The 17687-nt window shown below is 54.9% G+C and overlaps 3 protein-coding genes across 7 annotated transcripts; 1 reads left to right on the plus strand and 2 right to left on the minus strand.

The window, feature by feature from the left end:
* Positions 1 to 413: 413 nt before the first annotated feature.
* Positions 414 to 8951, minus strand: PROSER3 (proline and serine rich 3). Of its 3 annotated transcripts, none has more exons than XM_034638260.1 (11): positions 8702 to 8951; positions 7536 to 7632; positions 7024 to 7226; positions 6030 to 6157; positions 5817 to 5926; positions 5051 to 5133; positions 4816 to 4955; positions 1959 to 2134; positions 887 to 1841; positions 717 to 798; positions 414 to 603 (listed from the first exon to the last, which is right to left on the minus strand). In XM_034638260.1, exons 1-11 carry the CDS (start codon positions 8710 to 8712, stop codon positions 462 to 464), a joined length of 2127 nt encoding a protein of 708 aa, XP_034494151.1. In that variant the 5' UTR covers positions 8713 to 8951; the 3' UTR covers positions 414 to 461. The 3 variants fall into 3 exon arrangements, with proteins under 3 accessions (XP_034494151.1, XP_034494152.1, XP_034494153.1); XM_034638261.1 differs by having other exon boundaries at positions 5817 to 5923; positions 8702 to 8950; XM_034638262.1 differs by lacking the exon at positions 8702 to 8951 and adding an exon at positions 7934 to 8161.
* HSPB6 (heat shock protein family B (small) member 6) lies at positions 8880 to 12343 on the plus strand. 2 transcript variants are annotated; one of them, XM_034638443.1, is made up of 3 exons: positions 9473 to 10137; positions 11105 to 11234; positions 11270 to 12343. In XM_034638443.1, the coding sequence occupies exons 1-3, from the start codon at positions 9940 to 9942 to the stop codon at positions 11431 to 11433; spliced, it is 492 nt and encodes a 163-aa protein (XP_034494334.1). In that variant the 5' UTR covers positions 9473 to 9939; the 3' UTR covers positions 11434 to 12343. The 2 variants fall into 2 exon arrangements, 1 of the variants encoding a protein (XP_034494334.1); XR_004618984.1 differs by lacking the exons at positions 9473 to 10137; positions 11270 to 12343 and adding an exon at positions 8880 to 9016 and having other exon boundaries at positions 11105 to 11236.
* Positions 12344 to 12399: 56 nt separating this feature from the next.
* On the minus strand, positions 12400 to 17406 carry LIN37 (lin-37 DREAM MuvB core complex component). 2 transcript variants are annotated; one of them, XM_002920915.4, is made up of 9 exons: positions 16997 to 17379; positions 14491 to 14566; positions 14250 to 14300; positions 13902 to 13931; positions 13735 to 13820; positions 13483 to 13649; positions 12784 to 12924; positions 12622 to 12695; positions 12400 to 12536 (listed from the first exon to the last, which is right to left on the minus strand). In XM_002920915.4, exons 1-9 carry the CDS (start codon positions 17298 to 17300, stop codon positions 12455 to 12457), a joined length of 1011 nt encoding a protein of 336 aa, XP_002920961.2. In that variant the 5' UTR covers positions 17301 to 17379; the 3' UTR covers positions 12400 to 12454. The 2 variants fall into 2 exon arrangements, with proteins under 2 accessions (XP_002920961.2, XP_034494306.1); XM_034638415.1 differs by lacking the exons at positions 13483 to 13649; positions 13735 to 13820 and having other exon boundaries at positions 12400 to 12695; positions 16997 to 17406.
* Positions 17407 to 17687: the final 281 nt, after the last annotated feature.

A 17687-nucleotide genomic window follows, 5' to 3' on the forward strand; every position in this document is an offset into this window, starting at 1 on the left:
GGGAGCAGGGGAAGGAAGTGTTTCAAGGAGGGAGGGATGAGCGTGCTAAATGCTGCTGCTGGCTCAAGCAGGCTGTGGACTGAGGGCTGACCATTGCCCATCACTCTGATGACGCCATTAGCTTCATGCCCAGAGGACAGCCCTTTGGTCTTAGCTGAGACAGGAGGATCCATTTTCGAGCTGAGAGTCAACTAAGGTGAGTCCCAGTCTTGCTTGAAATCTGGCCCGGAATCCCTCCCCTGTCCTAACCTCAGAGAGAATTCCTCAGAGGGGAAACCAGAAGACATTTCGTGCCAATGGTAAGGAACTAGAGTGGGGGTGGGGCAGGAGGTGGATAGGAGAGGGAGAGAGCTATTTCTCTGAATTAGCATGACCCTTAGCCTTTCCAGAACGACTTTCTCAGAGGCAATCAGTAACGTGGAAAAAAAAATTTTTATTGGGAAAACTATAATAAGTACAATTCAACGTCGTCTGGTCTCAAGTGAAGCTCCTTCCCTCCGCAGCCGCCTTCCTGGGGACCTGGGGGGTGACCTGGCTGGAGGAGACCAAGTCCCTGGGTCTTCGGTGTGCTCCAGTAAGAGTGACAGTTGGGCGTCCACTTTCCTACAAAAAAAGCCAGGGTAGTAGAAGCTGAGGTTATGTGCTCAGGATTGGGGTCTGGGGTGGTGGTGGATGGCTCTGGGAACGGGGTGTTGTAGATCCTGGTGATCGTCTACCTTTTCTGCCGTCTCAGCTCCGCCCTCTGAACTCTTAGCAACTGAAGTACCGGGTCGTCCTGGAACTCGCTGCCGTCAGAGTCTAGGGGTAAAAGGGAGAGCGCCAGGAGGTCGACTCGTAAGGTGCTGGACTGCCATCCAGATCCGGGCAGCCACGCACAGCAGCTCACCTTCTGCAGCCTCCAGAAGTCGGGCAGCCTGGCAGAGCAGCTCTTCTGAAGGGGCGTGCTCAGCAGCGGACAAGGGCGTAGCCACCGCCTCGAAGGAAGGGGGCGGAGCCTCAACGCAAGTGGACACCTCCTCAGCTGGAGGGGGCGGGACCTTGGGCGGCTGATCCCCAGCTTCAGCCAAGGGAGTGTCTTTGTCTTTCCGAGGCTCCCACACCGCTAGGGGGAGCGTGGCCTTGGCTTTCCGAGACTCGGCTTTAGACCGACTTGGCGGAGTCTGTGCCTTGGAAAATCGTGATCCAGATAGAGGGGGCGTGACCTCGGAGCGAGGTGGCGCAATATTGGTTTGGGGGTGTGCGGCCTTGACTTTCAGAGATTCAGCCTCGGGCAGAGATGGGCCCTCAAGGTGAGGGGGCGTGTCCTCCAGGCTGTCCGGGAAGAGCCGAGCGGATACTACTTGGCCCAGGGCGCCTCGGAGCTGCGGGCCAGGTCCCTCGTCGGCTGCCAAGACTGTCCCAGCGGACTCCTGGCGCGGGGCTCTGCTACTCCGAGGCTTGGGGTCCTGCCTCTCAGGCTGGGCCGCGCTGCTTTGCGCAGGAGTGGGCGGGTCCTGGGGGGCGACTGGGGACGGGACGGTGGAGGCTGCGGGTGCCGGGGTGGAGGCCGGGGACATGGGGGTGGCAGCCGGAGGCGCAGGGGTAGAGGGTGTGGGAGGAATGGCCCCGAGAGATACCCAAGGTCCAGACTGTGGGGTCCAGAAGAACCCAGGGGGGCTGGGGCCCCAAAAGATGTGTGGAGAGAACCCTGGGGGAATAGGAGGCCTCTCCATATAGAAGGCCTCCAGGGGCCCAGGCCGGGCCACACTGGCCCAACGTGGGACGCAGGTAGGCTGGGTTCCCAGGGAGCCAAGGGTCTCTGCAGGGGTAGGAAGGGCCTGTAGACAAACAGGGGCAGGGACCTGAGAGGGAGAGAAAGGGTAGAGGGTTCTTCAGTCCCCTTCTGGCTCCCACTTCCTCCAGCTTCCCTTAGCATCCCTCCCTCCAGCCCCCTCAGGCTCCTCCCTCCCCCGGCTCACTGCAGTGGTGAGGGCAGGAGTCTGGGGTAGCACCCAGGTTCCATCACCCTGCCCTCCTCGAGCCCGTTCAAACTTTCGCCGCTGCCGCCACTGGTATAGAATGTCATCCTCTGGATGCAGGGGTGCCTGGGAGGAGACCGGGGCTGGAGCAGGGATGGGGGCAGGTGCTGGTGCTGCTGTGGGGGTAAGTAGAAGGAGGAAGGATAAGGCCACGGCTGGGGTGAGGAGCAAACCAAGGATAGCCTGTGCACATACCCTTCAACTGTACCAGAAAGGTATTCAGACAGGCTCTCCAGATAATGTCCCAGCTCCTTTCCCAAGCAGGAAGTGAGAAAAGGGGCAGGGTCAGAGGAGAGAGCACTCATGGGCTTCTCAACCTGTCATCATTCAATTCTTTATTCATCAGCAAATATTTATTGAGTTCTTCCTATATGCCAGGCACTGTTCTGGACATTGTGGTTTCAAGAGTGAACAAGACAGATCCTCCAGAATCTGCCCACTTCTCCTCCTCTTGACTGCCCTTTCCTGGCGCCAGCCCTAAAGCAACCTCTTCTCTGGTCCCTCTACTTCTGTCCTCCCAATCTGTCTACTCCTCCCCCACACCTCACCCCACCCGACCCCCACAGCCAGAGGGAGCCTGGGAACACCTGAGTCAGATCAGGGCCCTCCTGGATTGGAACCCTCCCCTGTCCTGGTAAAAAGCAAAAGCCTTTGCATTTGTGTTTCCCACTGCCTGGAGTGCTGTGCCTCCTGTATGCACAGGGTTCCATCCCTCCCATGCTTCAGATCTTGGCTCAGTATAACCTTCTTAAGGGGGCCTTCCCTGGCTACTCTATTTAAAACTGCAACACCCCCCAGCCCTACCACTCCCTGTCCCCTTTCCTGTTCCAGGTTTCTCCTTAGCTCTCTTCACCTTTTAACATATTTGGTGTGATACTTGTTTGCTTACTTCTCTCTCCCTTCACAATGCCAGCTACACAACGGCAGTGGTTTTCGTCTGTCTGACCATTGCTATATCCGCAGCGTCAAGAACAAGGCCTGGTGCTGTCAGAATTTATGGCATAAATGCCAAATGAACTATTTATTATATTGAAATGCAGGGTCCAGACCTGTGCTAGGGATATAGCAGTGACCAAGGGCAGGGCCACGAACTGTCCTCAGTTCAGTGGGGCAAATGGACATCATTCCCATCACCCAGAGCATAACTTCATTGGTCATGATCAGTAGGGCTCCCATTGTCTCTTAGACACCCACCATCTGATGCTGCACAGAGAAGGGGGGTGTCATCCAGGATCTCTCTCTCCCCAACTCCCCTCTATATCCTGTGACTCTACTTTCAAACCTGGCCACTTCCCTCTACTCTGTTCCTCAGGGTCTGGACCAAGAGAAATTGCCAGCATCTCTCACTGGGGGGTCCATAGCAGCCAGAGGGAGTCTGTTAATAACCCAAGAAAGATCACATCCCTCCCTGCTCAGAACCCTCCCATGGCTCCTCAGTCCTAAGATAATGACCTCCCTAAGATAATGCCTCCCATGCCTACATGGCCCAATGTAATCTGACCCTTGCCAATCTCTTCCACCTGACCCCACACCACTCTCATTCCCCCCCAAGCCCCCCACCCCACCATTTATAGTCCATTATCTATACCATGCTCTCTCCCACCTCAGATCCTCTGCAAATGCTAGAGGGCTGTTGTCCCCACCTTCATTGTTCGGGTCTCCACTTAGACAGCACCTCTTCCAGGAAGGCCTTCTCTGAGTTCCCAGCATCACGATCCTCTCTTACATGGCCCTCATTTCTGCTTACATTTCACATTTGTTTGTGGGGTTATGTAGCTATTTTCTGCCCCACATTCACTATATTGTGAAGACCATGAAGGTGGGACCACGCATGGTTGGTTCACTGTGGAATCCCCAAGCCCAGGGCCTTATCCACAATAGGTATTCAATGTTTTTTAGATGAAAGAATGAATAAATTTAATCTGAAGGATAACTCATAAGTAGGTCCTAGTTTTATCCCCATTTTGCAGATGAGAAAACTGAGGCTCAGGAAGGAGAGGTGAATAAAAGGTGAGGTGAAGCCAAAAAAGAGCAAAGAATCAGACAAGCGAGAGCTCAGCCAGGAACACACACCACACAGGAACACCTCCCTGTTTACCGTGCCTGCCTGGCCCCACTCACTCAAGCCCCACGAGACACGGACAGCATCTGTGCTGTGTGCCACCACGTCCCAGGACCTGGCCATGCAGTAATAGTAACCCAGGTCCTTAATCCCATCTCTGAAATCTGAAGACTCCAGGTGGCAGGAATTGAGAGTTCAACAGTTTGCCTGCTTCAGCAAAGTCACATCATATGTCCAACATCGACAGGGGGCTGGCTCAGTACACCAGGCTCAAACACATTAGTATTTGGTTGAACACTATGAAATTGTCCATATCCAACCATTTTTTACTGACAAAGACAAAAGTTTCATGTGGTTCAATGTAACAGCCATAGCAAAAAGTATGTCTGTTCACCCTCAATGAGATATAGAGAGATGATAAACAGCCTTCATATTCCTTAGCTCAGATTTTGCTGTCCGATCAGGTATGGGGCCAAATGAGCAAAAAGCCACATGATTTTTGGAAATTTGTGTTCAGAACCACAAACAGGATCAGAGAGAGAACCTGTCATACTAATGATAGGTACTGTTAGGACCCGTAGCAAGTGCTCCCTGTATCCCCCCAACTCATTTATTACCCCTGTTTTAAAGTTGGAGAAACAGAGAGGCCCAGAGAGGCCCCAGGTCACACAGCTGGTAAGTGTCAGAGCTGGGATTCACATCCAGTCTCTTCTCAATCCTGGCCTCAGAACTTACCTTGTGCCTTGAGGTCAGAGCCCTTGCTGGAGTCAGGGGGCAAGGTCACGGAGAAGGGAGAGAGGCCATCAGAGCTGACTGGGAACGAGGAGCTACTGGTATCACTCGGGCTGAGTGAAGAGGAGGAGATGGAGGCCTTGCTGTAGGGAGAAAGCAGAAGGGAGGCAACGGGGGTCTCAGAGGCAGTGGGTGGTGCTTGGAGCTGTAGGAGTGGGGGTGGGGGCAGGGAAGGCACCTGCGTTTGAGCAGCCTGGCAGCTCTGCTCTGCAAGCTCAGTGTCTCCAGGTCCAGCAGGGATGAGTTCCATGTGTTGAGGCTCTGCAAGGGAAGAGGGATTACAGGCTAGCCCCCATCTCAAAGAACACTGGGAAAGTGGCTTTGGACCAAGGGCCTGGAGTACAGGTCTGCATTCTCCCTGGTATCCTCACATGCTGGTAAGTCATTCTAAGGAATCCGCTCCTCCTCCTCAGGGTCAGGGAAGGGGGACCCAGTTCTCCTCTGTGGATCCACACCCCTTCTTGTAGTCATTATTGTGGGAGAAGTGTTGACCTCCCACCTTCCTGACCAGGCCTAGCTAATCACAACAATCTGTCCTCTGGTTCCATAGCAACTGGCTCAAAGATGAATGCACGAGAGTAAGCCCTGATGCTTTGGATGGAACTACTGGAAAATCTTCCTCTTTCCGCTGAATTAACTATGTAAGTTAGAAGCCTAGATTCACTGGAGCCAACTTCACTACTTCAAAGGGAAAGCCTGTCTGAGATTGAGCCCAACAAAGAGGAACAGAGAGTCAAGTCAGTCGAGTTCCTCCTAATAGTGTTCAAACACCTGGATCCAGCCATGCCTGAGAGCATATACATTTGGGATTTCTGGATTGCATTAGCCAATAAATCCTCCTTTTTTGTCTAAGCTTCCTTGAATCGGGGATTGACTCCAGTTCTATCCCAGGGCTGGTGCTATCAGTTCAGGTACATAGGGAAGGAAGTAGATGAGGATGTCACCTGCTTCATTTCCTGAAGGGGTGCCACAGCCTTAGCCTGAGATGCGCTGGCCACCTTGGCAAGAGTTGGGACTGCTGTGTTGGGTCTTCCTTCTGGTTCACTGGCTCCTGCTGAGAAGCCCCAGTTGATTTTGGGAGGCCATGAGGAATCTCTGCTGGGGACACTGATCAGGAAAGGTTTTAGGCCAGCAGTGGATGGGACTGAAGCTGTTACCTGCTGCAAGTTGAGTGCTGGTGTCCGGAGATTCAGGCCGTAGCCACCAAAAGTCAGCTGGGGTTGGGCCTGCAGGGTGGCGTTCCTCTCGGCTTGTGGGCTGAGCCTGGCGGAACCGGTTTATGTACCTGTGCGCATCAGAGAATGGGAGGTGGGTGAATGAGGAAAGCCATGTAATAATAATAATAATAATAATGACAACAACAATCACAATAGCGATGTTTATCAAGTACTTTGGCAGTACCTAGTACTTGTCCTTCAACTTCTGTTCTCTCTTACAGAGTAATGCAATATTATATAAGACTATATAATACTGGGCACATAGCCACTCTTCTACAGATATATTTAGCAGGGGTCCCTATAGTTTTATGGCCACATAACTAGGTTCTTGACCAGCAGGGTTATGAGATGAGGAGATGTGATTCTGGAAAATGGATGTGGTTGGGAGCCATTTTGGTCCATAAAGGAAAGGGCAACAGCCTAGTGATGGGAGGCAGTAAGAGAGAAGGAAACTGTGTCCCTGACACCTTAACCAGGGGCTGCCATGTCAGCCCTGGTTGCTTCTGCCTGGATTGCTGGGTGAGGGAGAAATAAATGCTATCTTGCTTTAGCCACATTTAATTTGGGACTGTTTGTTAGAGCAGCTGAACTTGGGGCCTACAAATCAAAGGGCTCACTATGTGATAGCACTTGTTATAGATGCTTTATAGACAGTAACTCACTGAAAGCTTGAAACAGCCCTAGGGGATATGTGCTGTTAATATCCCCAATTTACAGATGAAGAAACTGAGGCCCACATCATACAGAGGGTAAGTGACAGAGCTGGGATTTGAACCCAGGCAGCCTAGTTCCAGAGCTCTTAATAACACACATAAAGTGTGGTCCTAAAAGTGCTGCATAAACAACTCTGGCCATGGTGATTATTATGGGAAGCCTGCCCCCTCCTGATCCAAAGCCTTCTTCCCCCCCCAACCCCAGGGCTGCTGGTACTTACTTGGCTACCACGGACTCCCTGCTGTCAACCAGGATGGGTGATGGGGAGGCTCCCATCTGTCCTTCTGTGGTGCTGGGTGGGGAAGGGGTCCCTAAGCTGGATGGCCAGGACTCTTCAAACAGTTCAGAGGAGTTGGGACCTGTGGCCAGAGCCTTGGGAGCTTCTGGGCTTCTGGACCTCTGGGACCTAGATGGGCTCAGGGTCTAAGATAGGGAGATGGAGAGAAGAAAGTGAGGGTTGAGGGGTCATCCCTGTAGGGAATGAAGGCATACATGAAATGTGTCTTAGTCGAGAGGGGAGGAAACATATCTCACAATGGTAACAACTCAGAGTGACTGGAGGCTACGATAGGGGATCCAGGTGACAAAGGACTGGGTGAGGGCAGAGCCATGAGGAAGTACTGTCTCTTAATCCCCCACCCCCCAATCTCTCATCACATGTCCTCCTTCCCTCTAGTTGTCACTCGCTCACCACTGGGCTCACACACAGCACTCTCTATGGAGTGTCCTCACCTTGGGGTGCCAGGTCTGGCTTTGGGATGGCCAGTAGTGGCTTTGATCCAGAGGAGTATCCTCAAAGGGGCTGTCTTGGATGGAGAAAACTGGCAGACTGCAAGGGGAGAGTGAAGGTTGGCAGGCAGAGCCCCCCTGTTGGGAGGCTGTGGGGTAGAGTAAGGTTTCAGGGTTGGGAAGAGGAGGGCAGAGCCAGATTACAATTCCCATAGATTCCAGGAAGAAATGGACTGTAATTCCCATGAAGCAGCACTGCACATTCAAGATAATGATACTAGAAGCTCGATTCCCACCAGCCCTTGGGGCAGTCTCAGAAAACCAAGTAACTGCCAACTGGTGGTTCTTAACCCTGAATCCAATCTAGGAGACTTTTAAAAATACAGATATACGGTCCTCACCCCAAGCCAAAAGAATAATAATATCTGGAAGGGGGCTGGTCATCTGTATCTCTTTCGCACCGTCCCAGGTGATTTTGAAGTGGAGCTCGGGTTAAGAACCACGGCTAGGGGCGCCTGGGTGGCACAGCGGTTAAGCGTCTGCCTTCGGCTCAGGGCGTGATCCCGGCGTTATGGGATCGAGCCCCACATCAGGCTCCTTTGCTGTGAGCCTGCTTCTTCCTCTCCCACTCCCCCTGCTTGTGTTCCCTCTCTCGCTGGCTGTCTCTCTGTCAAATAAATAAATAAAAAAATAAAATCTTTAAAAAAAAAAAAAAAAAAAAAAAAAAAGAACCACGGCTAAACCCGAATACTGTACATTTCCTGTAAGTACTGGGGACACTAAGGAGGAAATGGTAAATGGACTACAATCCCCATCAGTAACTGGGCTCCGCCTAAACAAGAAAGGTCAAAACCAACATACACAGGAGTCTGGCGCAGTTTTAAAATAAAGAAATTTAATTCTTAAAATGACACTGGACACCCTTAAAGGAAAAAGAAAAGCCCTTTGAGCCATTTGGGAAGCGGAACGTAAGACGCTACGGGACCCAGATGTTGTGAAGTCCAGGCTGGAGCTGCCAAAGGATGTGGAGCATCTTGGGAGTTGTAGTTCCAGTGCGGTTGAAAAAGCGAAGATTCCGGACCCTAGTAAACCTGACCCAACGCTGTGTTAATCTCACCCTAGGACCTCCCCAAGCCTCCTGTGGTTCCCGGGAGAGGGATCGGTCTCACCTGCGGTCCATCCCGCAACCACCTGGGCGCTTCCGCGAGCTCCGCTCCCTCACTGGGTTGACCCCGCGCGCATCTTTGTCGCTTAGCAATGCCCTGTCAGGCCCGCCCCTCTCCGGGAGTGCCCGCGCGGGAAGAGAGCGGCCTCCAAGGCGACCAATGATGGAGAGGAAAATAAAAGTAATTGGAAAGTGGCCAAAGGGAGATGTCGCACAACCGGCTCTAACTTCGGCCTGACTGAGAGAGCATGTTTGATTGGAGAACCGTAGCTCGCAGCAGTAATTGGCAAGGCTGCGAACCAATGGAAAGGACCTGAAGGTGAGCTGGCGGTTAGGAGGGGTCATAACGTACTCTCGCTTTCCTGCAGTGACTTATAGCCACTCCCCCTTTTGCTGCAGAAATCTTGTCGAGACTCCAATGTAACGGCCGCTCTTCGCGTTGCAGGGCAATCGGGGAGTCTGTCCCGTCTCTAACCGCCACCCCCTCCATCAGTCGGGCCAGCCAACGGGTCCCGCGGAGTCATTAACCACTTCCGTCTTGCTGCAGGAGCAGCTGGTTGCGCTAAGTGCCAGGCCTGGGCTCCCAGCCGAGGTGGTGGGATCAAAACGAGCTATTTCGGGCCCGGCGCGCGGCCCCCGGGGGGCCAGCCTGGACTGTTCGTGCCCGCGCCCTCTGGCCGCTGCTCACCTGGCAGACCCCGCTACCCTGCGCACCCGAGGCTGAGTCAGAGGCCCAGATTTAGGCCCGGCTTGCCGGGGGGCTGGGCTCAGGGCCCTGCCGAGATGGAAGTAGGGTCTGTTCTGTGTCCTCCTGACAGCCTGGCCGGCTACCACATTCTCTGTACCCAAGAATCTGCTCCTAAGACCGCCATCTACGTCATCCCCAGAGCTGCCTGCGGGGCGGGGGTGGATTAAAGGGACTGCGAACTCTGCGGTGGGGTTTTCGGGCCCCGGGTCCCAAATGCCGCGCCGTCCTACCCACTCGGCAAGGCTTCGCCTCCTCAGCCTTAGTTTCCCCTTTGGGAAATCGGGGGATCACCTCTCCGGCATCCAGCAGGCGCTTAATAAATGGCCAAGTCATTGTTGGGCTTTCTAAATAAGGCTCTATTAATGGCCGGGGCTGGCCGTGGTCCCAATGTCCCCGGGCGGCCCGCCGAGGGGCGGACACAAGGCGTACTATAAGAGCGGCTGCGGCGCACGCAGGGGCACTGCGGAGCCTAGGGGCGGCGGCGGCGAAGCAGGATGGAGATTCCCGTGCCCGTGCAGCCGTCTTGGCTGCGCCGCGCCTCAGCCCCGTTGCCCGGGCTTTCCGCGCCCGGGCGCCTCTTCGACCAGCGCTTCGGCGAGGGGCTGCTGGAGGCCGAGCTAGCTGCGCTCTGCCCCGCCACACTGGCCCCCTACTACCTGCGCGCACCCAGCGTGGCGCTGCCTACCGCCCAGGTGCCAGGCCTGGGGGAGGGCGGTAACTCCACCACTTGCAAGGCTTGGGGCCCCGGTCATCCCGGGGTGGGGGGAGGTGGTGAGGAATGTCCCCCGACTTTGAGCGGGGTGGAAAGTCCGGCCACTCAGAGGGGCTTCCAGAGTTCGCTGAGTATGGAATCTCAAGGCCGGATTACCGAAGGGGCTGGGAGGTCCCTGCCGGTCTGAGGAGGGTCTTGGCTCTGAAATGGCTGAGTCATGGTAGGGTAGGGCCGTCACTCTGAGGGGAGCGTTGGGGAGTCTGAAGGAGGCTGGTGACCCAGGAAATCTGGGGGAAAGAGGGCGCTCAGTTATTCTGAAGGGCATGGGGTTCCCAGGGACTCTTGAGGGGAGGGAACGTTTTGTCATTCTTGGGGAAGAGTTTGGAGACGGTTTGTGGCGACCCTATGTCTTCTGGAGAAGCAGAGGGGAGGAAGGGTCCTGTGACTTGAGAAAGGGGGGCCTGGACACTCTGAGAAGTGGGGGGAGAATACTGGTAACTGTTGAGGGCATAAGAGGCCCCGTGACTCCAGTGGAAGGGTAAAAAGACGACTCTGGAAGCTGGGGGAAGAAGCATCTTGGCAATTTCGGGGGTGTGTGTGTGCGGTGCGCAGTAAGGGCACCAGGGGTTCTGAGGGATGGGGGCTGGGGATTCAGTGTCCAAAGGACGCTCTAACACTGGGGGAGGGGCCAGGCCTGTGAGAGTGGAGGTCACTGACCTTGCAGGGGAAGGGGGTCTCATCACTCTGGATGAGAGAATCTCAGTGATTACAGAGGGAGGGGTGAGCCCAGTTATTATGGGTGAAGAGATCCTCTGTGTCTACGAGTAGGAAAGGGGACTGCCCAGTTCCGGAGGCCTGGGACAGGGGCAGCGCCGGAACCGACGGGGGAGGGGCCTTGCTGGGTCCTGGGAGCCTCGCCCCGCTGATGACGATCGGGCTGTGCTTAGGTCCCGACGGAACCCGGGCATTTCTCGGTGCTGCTGGACGTGAAACACTTTTCCCCAGAGGAAATCGCCGTCAAGGTAGTTGGCGACCACGTGGAGGTGCATGCGCGCCACGAGGAACGCCCGGTGAGCCCGCTGGCAGGGGTGGGGCCAGAACGAGTAGGCTGGACCCGCNAATCGCGCGCGAGTTCCACCGCCGCTACCGCTTGCCGTCTGGCGTGGACCCTGCTGCCGTGACGTCCGCGCTGTCCCCTGAGGGCGTCCTGTCCATCCAGGCCGCACCCGCAACGCCCCAGGCCCCACTGCCGCAGCCGCAGGCTGCTGCCAAGTAGGCGTCATGCCTGTACCCCGGGAGCCGCCTCAGGCCCCCTCTTTTAAAGCCGACCTGACTCCGCCCAGCCAGATGTCCTGAGCGCGCCAAACCACCCACCCAATCTGGGATCCTACTCTAACCCTTCCCACGTAGACTGCCCTGGTAACATAGACCATTCCACTGACACTCTCGTTCTCACACCCCCTCCAGCTTTCAAACTCCTGACACCTCCCTAGCTTCCAGGTCCTACGGGGACAATTCAGCCTACAGTCTCCCGGCCTCACTGACCCCTTTCTTGGCATATAAACCCACTCAAAACTCCTTCCTCTGCTTCCTTCTGACTCATCTATTAAAACATGCCCACATCCCATTTTAATCTTCTTCCCCCTCTAACACTAGATTATGGTGTGCACAGCCCTGCCTCCACCCTAGGCCAGTCAAGCATAATCCCTCTCCACCCCTCAAACATCCCAGACCATCCAAGGCCTGGTTCTCAAGATTCTGAATCCTTCCCCTCATTCCAACTGGACAATCTACTCCCCTCCCATCTTGTGACTTGAAACCCCAGCCAGCACCCCTCTCCCAGATTCGTGAACCCCTTTTCTGACCCCCCACCCTTGGACACCTATTCCGGGCCTAGCAGGACCCTCAACCTCAGACTGCACAGATACCCATCGCATCTCCCCAGACTCTGCACGGATATCCTAAGCCCCACCCCCAACTCTAACCAGAACCTCCCCATTGTGTCTTAATCCCCACATCTCCAACCACATATCCCACGTAACCCACCTTTCACATACCTCCCCTCATTCTCCAAGATTCAACCAAGCAGGCACTTTTGCTTGGGTACCCTGCAGTCCTCCTCCCTCCTTGAATTTCCTGCCACCCATCCCCTCATCCGTTGTCCCAATAAATGTGCTAAAGCTGTGCCAACCGCTTTATGTCTGGGCCGGGAAATATGGGCTGGAGCAAGCAGAGGCCAGCGTGAAGGTGTGAAGGAGGGGAATGTTTATTGGGGGGACGTGGGGGGCAGGGGAACATCACTGTCGCTCATACATCTCCCGTAGGATCTTCATGCTTTCTGAGTACCGAAGCTGATTCCGATGAGACGCCTCCTTCCACCTGTGGTGGGGGTAGAGAAGCAGAGGGAAGAGGCAGCAGTTGGGGAAGAAGCCATAGGGGTACAAACAGGTTCGGGGGTGCTCACCTCTGACGGATGCGTTTCCAGCGCTGCATGTTGCGGTAGATGAGTGTGGATGGTGAGGGCTCAGGCTCGGAGGGCTGCGTGGACAGAGAGGCCAGGCTGGGTTGGCCATGCCCAAGCCCCATACCATATGCCCCACAGCCCTGGGCCAGCCTGCATACCCACCTCATCATCAGGGGTACCCTGGGTCTCAGGCTGCAGGGGGGATGGAATTCGGGATCTGCAAGCATCTCCAGGTGGCCCAGGGGCTGTGGGTGGAGGCAGCTTGTACACATCACGACTCTTGCTGTTGGTGACCTCTGAACTCTGCGGACACAAGGGCCCCACACCAGGCCCAAGAGAGTTTGAGAAGAGGGTCAGCAGTACACACTTCACCCCTCCTGCCTTTCCCAGTGACAGCAGACAGGAGGGTCTCACCAGGGACTGTCTTAAGAGCCATGCCAAAGAAAGGTCTGCTCCAGGGATCCCTGCCTGTATTCTGTCCAGCCCAGGGACCCCCGATCACTCCTACCCAGCCCAGTAACCCCCATCTGCTCCCCTAGGCCAGGTGGCTACACCTGTTTGCAGTAAGGATTTCTGTCAAGCCCCCCAGCTTTTGGGGACCTCTAATCTTGGAGTTCACATCTACCTGCCCAAGGGAACCCTGTCCCCTCTCCCTCTCAGGCCAGGTAGTCATGTCTGTCTACTTTAAGGGGTTCCATCCATACCCTCGGCCAAAGGGCTCACATCTGTGTGCCTCACTGGATCGAGAAATCACTGTGGGACATGGAGACCTGTGTGCATCTATCCCACCAGCTTTGGGAGAGGACACCTCTAACCATCTACCCCTTGGCTGCTGGGAGGGGGGCCCACCCTACATCCAACCTCCTCATCCTCAGGCAGCGGGGGCAGTGGTGAGCTGGGTGAGCGTTCACGCTCGCGCACGGAGGGGCTGTTGCGCATCCAGGCTCGGCAGATTGGGTACAGGGGCGTGTTCTCACTGAACTGAGCCAAGTCCACACTCCGGTCAAACAGCTTGATCACATACGTGTCTAGGGTAACAGGAGGGGAAGGTGTGTGAACACCCTCACACAGCTCCCTGTCACTGCCTGCCCTCTACGGCCACTGCCTACTCACTGGATCGCTGTGGCCCTCCCTCAGCCAGCCCGTCATCCATCTCCCTCCTCTTCTTCCTTCGCTGGTGGGGGAAGCGGGCGGATGGCCTGTGTGGGGCAGGAGAACATCAGGACCAGGGTGGGGGCTGGGAACTTCTCGTCAGTCGGCTGGGGCCCCTGCCACCTTACCGTTTGCCAGTGGCTGCAACAGAACAATCCCTGTGGGGAGAGACAAGGTGTCAGCAGGCTGGCCCTCGAACAAATGCCTGCTCAAAACCACCCAAAGGGCGCCCTTGGGGATCCTGAGATGTTCACGTGGACCCCACCAACCCCTTAGACCCTGCATCCCGCTCACGCCTCCGGGGCTGTAGGTGGCAACCATGAGGGGACCTAAGCTTCTGCTGCCACAGAGTCTCTGTACATGCAGGATGGAGGACTATGGTGGAGGAAGCACGGAGCAGGGTGGTCAGGGCTTGGATGAGGGAGGAAGTTGTCCAACACAAATGCTCAGATCCAGATCCCATCCACAAAACTTACTTGTTGTGGGTGTCCGAGGGGGTTTTCCCAGCTTCCTCCTCCAGACGCTCCCTGGTAGCAGAAGAGAACTGTGGGCTTGGGGTTTCCAGAGCCAAGTGGGCAGGTGCTGAGTGGCTTGTCCACTGGGATCCTTGCTCCCTAAGCCAGCCTCTGGGGTCCCACCCAGATCCGCCCAGGACCGGAGGGTCCAACTTGCCAGGACCCCCAACCCCCTGTGACCCGTGCCTGGCCAGGTCCCAACCTGTCCATGTGGCTCTTCTCCAGCAGACATTGCAAAACAGCATCAAGTTGGTTCCGGGCCTTGGCCATCTCCAACTCTGGGGAAGAAGATACCGAGCAGGACTCAGTTCCCAGGCCCAAGGCAGGTGGGCAGCCAACTGGGCCAGGGGCCAGGTATGCCGAGAGAGTGCAGTGGGCAAGGACAACTGAGCAAGAGTGCTGGGTTCCCAGGGCTGTCCCACATGCTGGTGTGTGACCACAGACAAGCCACCTTACCTCACCTAGCCTATTTCCTCATCTTGAAACTAGGTCTCCCAATGATACCTATCTGCAAGGACTGTTTTGAGGTTTAAGTAAACCTATGATGTGTGAATCTCTTAGCAGCGTGCATTAACAGTAAGTTGTACAGAGTACTTTTATGTGCCAAGAATTGTTCCAAGCACATCACACATGTTAACCCCGTCACATTTTCACAATAACTCTGACAGGTAGATATGATTATCCCCATCTTACGTATGATGAAACGGAGGCACAGAGAAGTTAGGCTACTTGCTCAAAGTCACACAGAGAAGAAATTGCAGGGCTGAGGATTTGCACACAGGCCATCTGGCTCCACAGCTGACGTTATAAGGCAGAGACTCAAACTGGGTGCAGAATCTAGCCCCCAGATGTGCTTTGTTTGGCTGAAGCAGTTGTGTTATTTTAAATCTGAATAGACAACATTTAATATTCGGAGATTGCACCTAAAATATCCATTTTTGGCTCCCTCCCCCAGGAAATAATATCTGGGCCCAGCTTCCTGCATTCCTGGCTCTGTCAGCCTGTGTGTTTACTTCCCCTCATCATAGAACTTAAGGAGGTGATATTATAAATATTCTCCTCTTGCCCTTGTGGGGTGTTTGCTCTCCTCTTCCAACCAGTACCTAGCATCACTCTGGCCCAGTGCTCAAAGCCTGGAAGGATACCTGGGGACATGCTTTGCCAGCCCTTGGATGGAGAGAAACAGGGATTCCCAACATCACTGAGGAGAGACAGGGTGGGGGGAAGGGCTTAAGGGCAGCTAAGATTCTAGCAAAGAACCCTGGGCAGGAGCCAAGGTACAGATCATACCCACATCTTTTTTCCTAGCTCCTGCTTCTTTCCTGAACCTTAGACCTTGGGATCCCATGGTCTCCTAGATACCTTTCCCTGGACATCCCCTAGGCCCCTACCATCTACTAGGTCCCACACTAGCCTCAGTGCCTCTCTAAACTTTACCCCTTTTCATGGGCCCCCACCTCGGGGGTAGCCCCAAGGTCCCCCAGTCCCTCTCACCCTCCTGCACTGCAGCTCACCAACCCCATGGCCTGTCTACTTGGCCTCCTGAGTGTCTCTCCACCTACCTCCTCCCTACCCTGGTCCTCTCCCTTCCTTCTCCTGGGCTCCCAGACTCAATCTCCTCCTTTGATCTACCCTTCACAAGGTGGCCAGAAAACCAAACCAAGGCTCTCCGGCTTAGAACACTCCACAACTCTGCAGAGCCCCAGGACTGAGCTCTTTGGCCCAATGTTCACAGGCTTCCATGACCCTGTCTACCCCTGCCCCCCAACCATCATTTGTGGCCAGGCCTTTACTCTTTGACCCACAATTTTTTTTTTTTTGGCATTTGGGGGGCATTTTTAGTAACTCACTCTTCAGTTCCAAACTCGCCCTTGGCTCCCCATTTCCCTCAGAGCAAAAGCCAAAGTCCTAACTTGGGCCCACAGGATCTGTCATTCCCTCCTGCTCCCCACTGCACTCCCTCTGCTCCAGCCACACTGGCCTCCGTGCTCCTCCTTGCACAGGCCAGATGAGTCTTCCACCTCAGGGCCTCTTCAGAGCTATTTCCTTGGTCTGATTTGCTGTGCCCTCACCTATCCTCATAGCCCTCTCCCTCATCTTGTCAGATCTTACGTTCTGTTTCGTTGTATTACCACTTATACCATCTAACACCCTACACATCATTTTACTCCCCGCCCCGGTCTGGATTCCATGCCTCTCTCACCACCCTCAACGTGCCAGTCCTGTTTTCCCATCAACTTGGACCCAACTCAAAATGACTTCCTTTCTCTCAGCTTCGGTTTCCCCAACTACCACGTTTTCTACTTTCTAGGATTACTGGGCTACAGTGACTGCCAGGATTAAAAGCTTCCTTGTACTTCAGGCGCTGAGCACAATGCTTGACCTTTGCTGGAACTGACCACTGCTGGAAATAGGGAAACTGAGGCAGAGCCAAGAAGAGTCCTTTCAGAGTCACACGGCTCGGGATCCCCATGTCTTACCGCACCACACAGTTTGAGCCACCACCATTCAATCTCAACGCTACTTGGAGCACAAACCGGTAAGGTATGAAGATGGCAAGAATCGGTCCATGCCTGACATGTCGATAATCAGAAAGGCGGCAGGAAGAGTCGCGTGGTCCGTCTTATCGCGATAATCCTGTCTTTCGGGACTCCCGTACCCTGCTCGGTCGGTGCTCCCCTAAAAGCCCCCTACCTCGGGGTCCTCACCTGATTTCTCCACTTTCACCTTCACCGGGAACATGGTTTGGGTCTGAGGTGTGGCTAGCTGGGTCGGAGGAGCCCAGAAGAGCCCAGGGTCACAAATCAAGGCTGAAGGCAGACGGGAAGAGGTCAAGATAAGCTTTGTGCGCAGCGAGTCCTCCGCTCTGAGCAGTGTCCGGCGGCGACCGCCACTGCAGCCGCCACCTCCACTACTTTCCCTTCTGTGGGCGGGCCCTTTTGTCAATTGCCTATTTCCATTTGTCAGTGCAACCGTCGATCTCGTCGCTGACCAATTGACAGCTGCCGCCATCGGCTCCCAGGTCTAAGTCCCACCTTTCGAGGCCCCGTTTCCGGAAACAAATCAACGACATCCCGGAGCTCTTCCTGGGAGGTGTAGTTCCAGCTCCCGAGACTCAGCCAGAGTAACGGCGCCTGCGCCGCGCGTGGCACGGTGGGTGATGTAGGACGAGGGCCTCGCAAGGCTTCTTGGAACTTGTAGTGTTAGAAGCTTTGAGTAACACCAATTTAGCTATTGACAGGGTTTATTTAACTGTGGGAGTCCTTCTTGTCCCTGAGGAAGAGAAGTCTGGAGGTAGGCCTGGTTCAATCTTACTGAGCACTCGCTAGGTGCCAGCTACCTGTTAATCTCTCTTCAGGCACAACCTCATTTATTTAGGAAATATTTATTAGTGTGCCA

Source organism: Ailuropoda melanoleuca, chromosome 12 (assembly GCF_002007445.2).
Source record: "Ailuropoda melanoleuca isolate Jingjing chromosome 12, ASM200744v2, whole genome shotgun sequence".
NCBI classification, from domain to species: Eukaryota; Metazoa; Chordata; class Mammalia; order Carnivora; family Ursidae; genus Ailuropoda; species Ailuropoda melanoleuca.

What these genes read in the sequence shown, in the direction of transcription:
- PROSER3 (XM_034638260.1), bottom strand. An exon ending in AGGGAGTCCGTGGTAGCCAA is followed by an intron (nt 6,158 to 7,023) that starts GTAAGTACCAGC and finishes TGATGCGCACAG; the next exon opens with GTACATAAACCGGTTCCGCC. An exon ending in GCCAGGCTGCTCAAACGCAG is followed by an intron (nt 4,956 to 5,050) that starts GTGCCTTCCCTG and finishes TTCTCCCTACAG; the next exon opens with CAAGGCCTCCATCTCCTCCT.
- LIN37 (XM_002920915.4), bottom strand. Translation starts at nt 17,300, where the DNA reads ATGGCGGCAGCTGTCAATTGGTCAGCGACGAGATCGACGGTTGCACTG. An exon ending in CCCTCGGACACCCACAACAA is followed by an intron (nt 13,932 to 14,249) that starts GTAAGTTTTGTG and finishes CTCTCCCCACAG; the next exon opens with GGATTGTTCTGTTGCAGCCA. An exon ending in TGGAAACGCATCCGTCAGAG is followed by an intron (nt 12,537 to 12,621) that starts GTGAGCACCCCC and finishes CCCCCACCACAG; the next exon opens with GTGGAAGGAGGCGTCTCATC.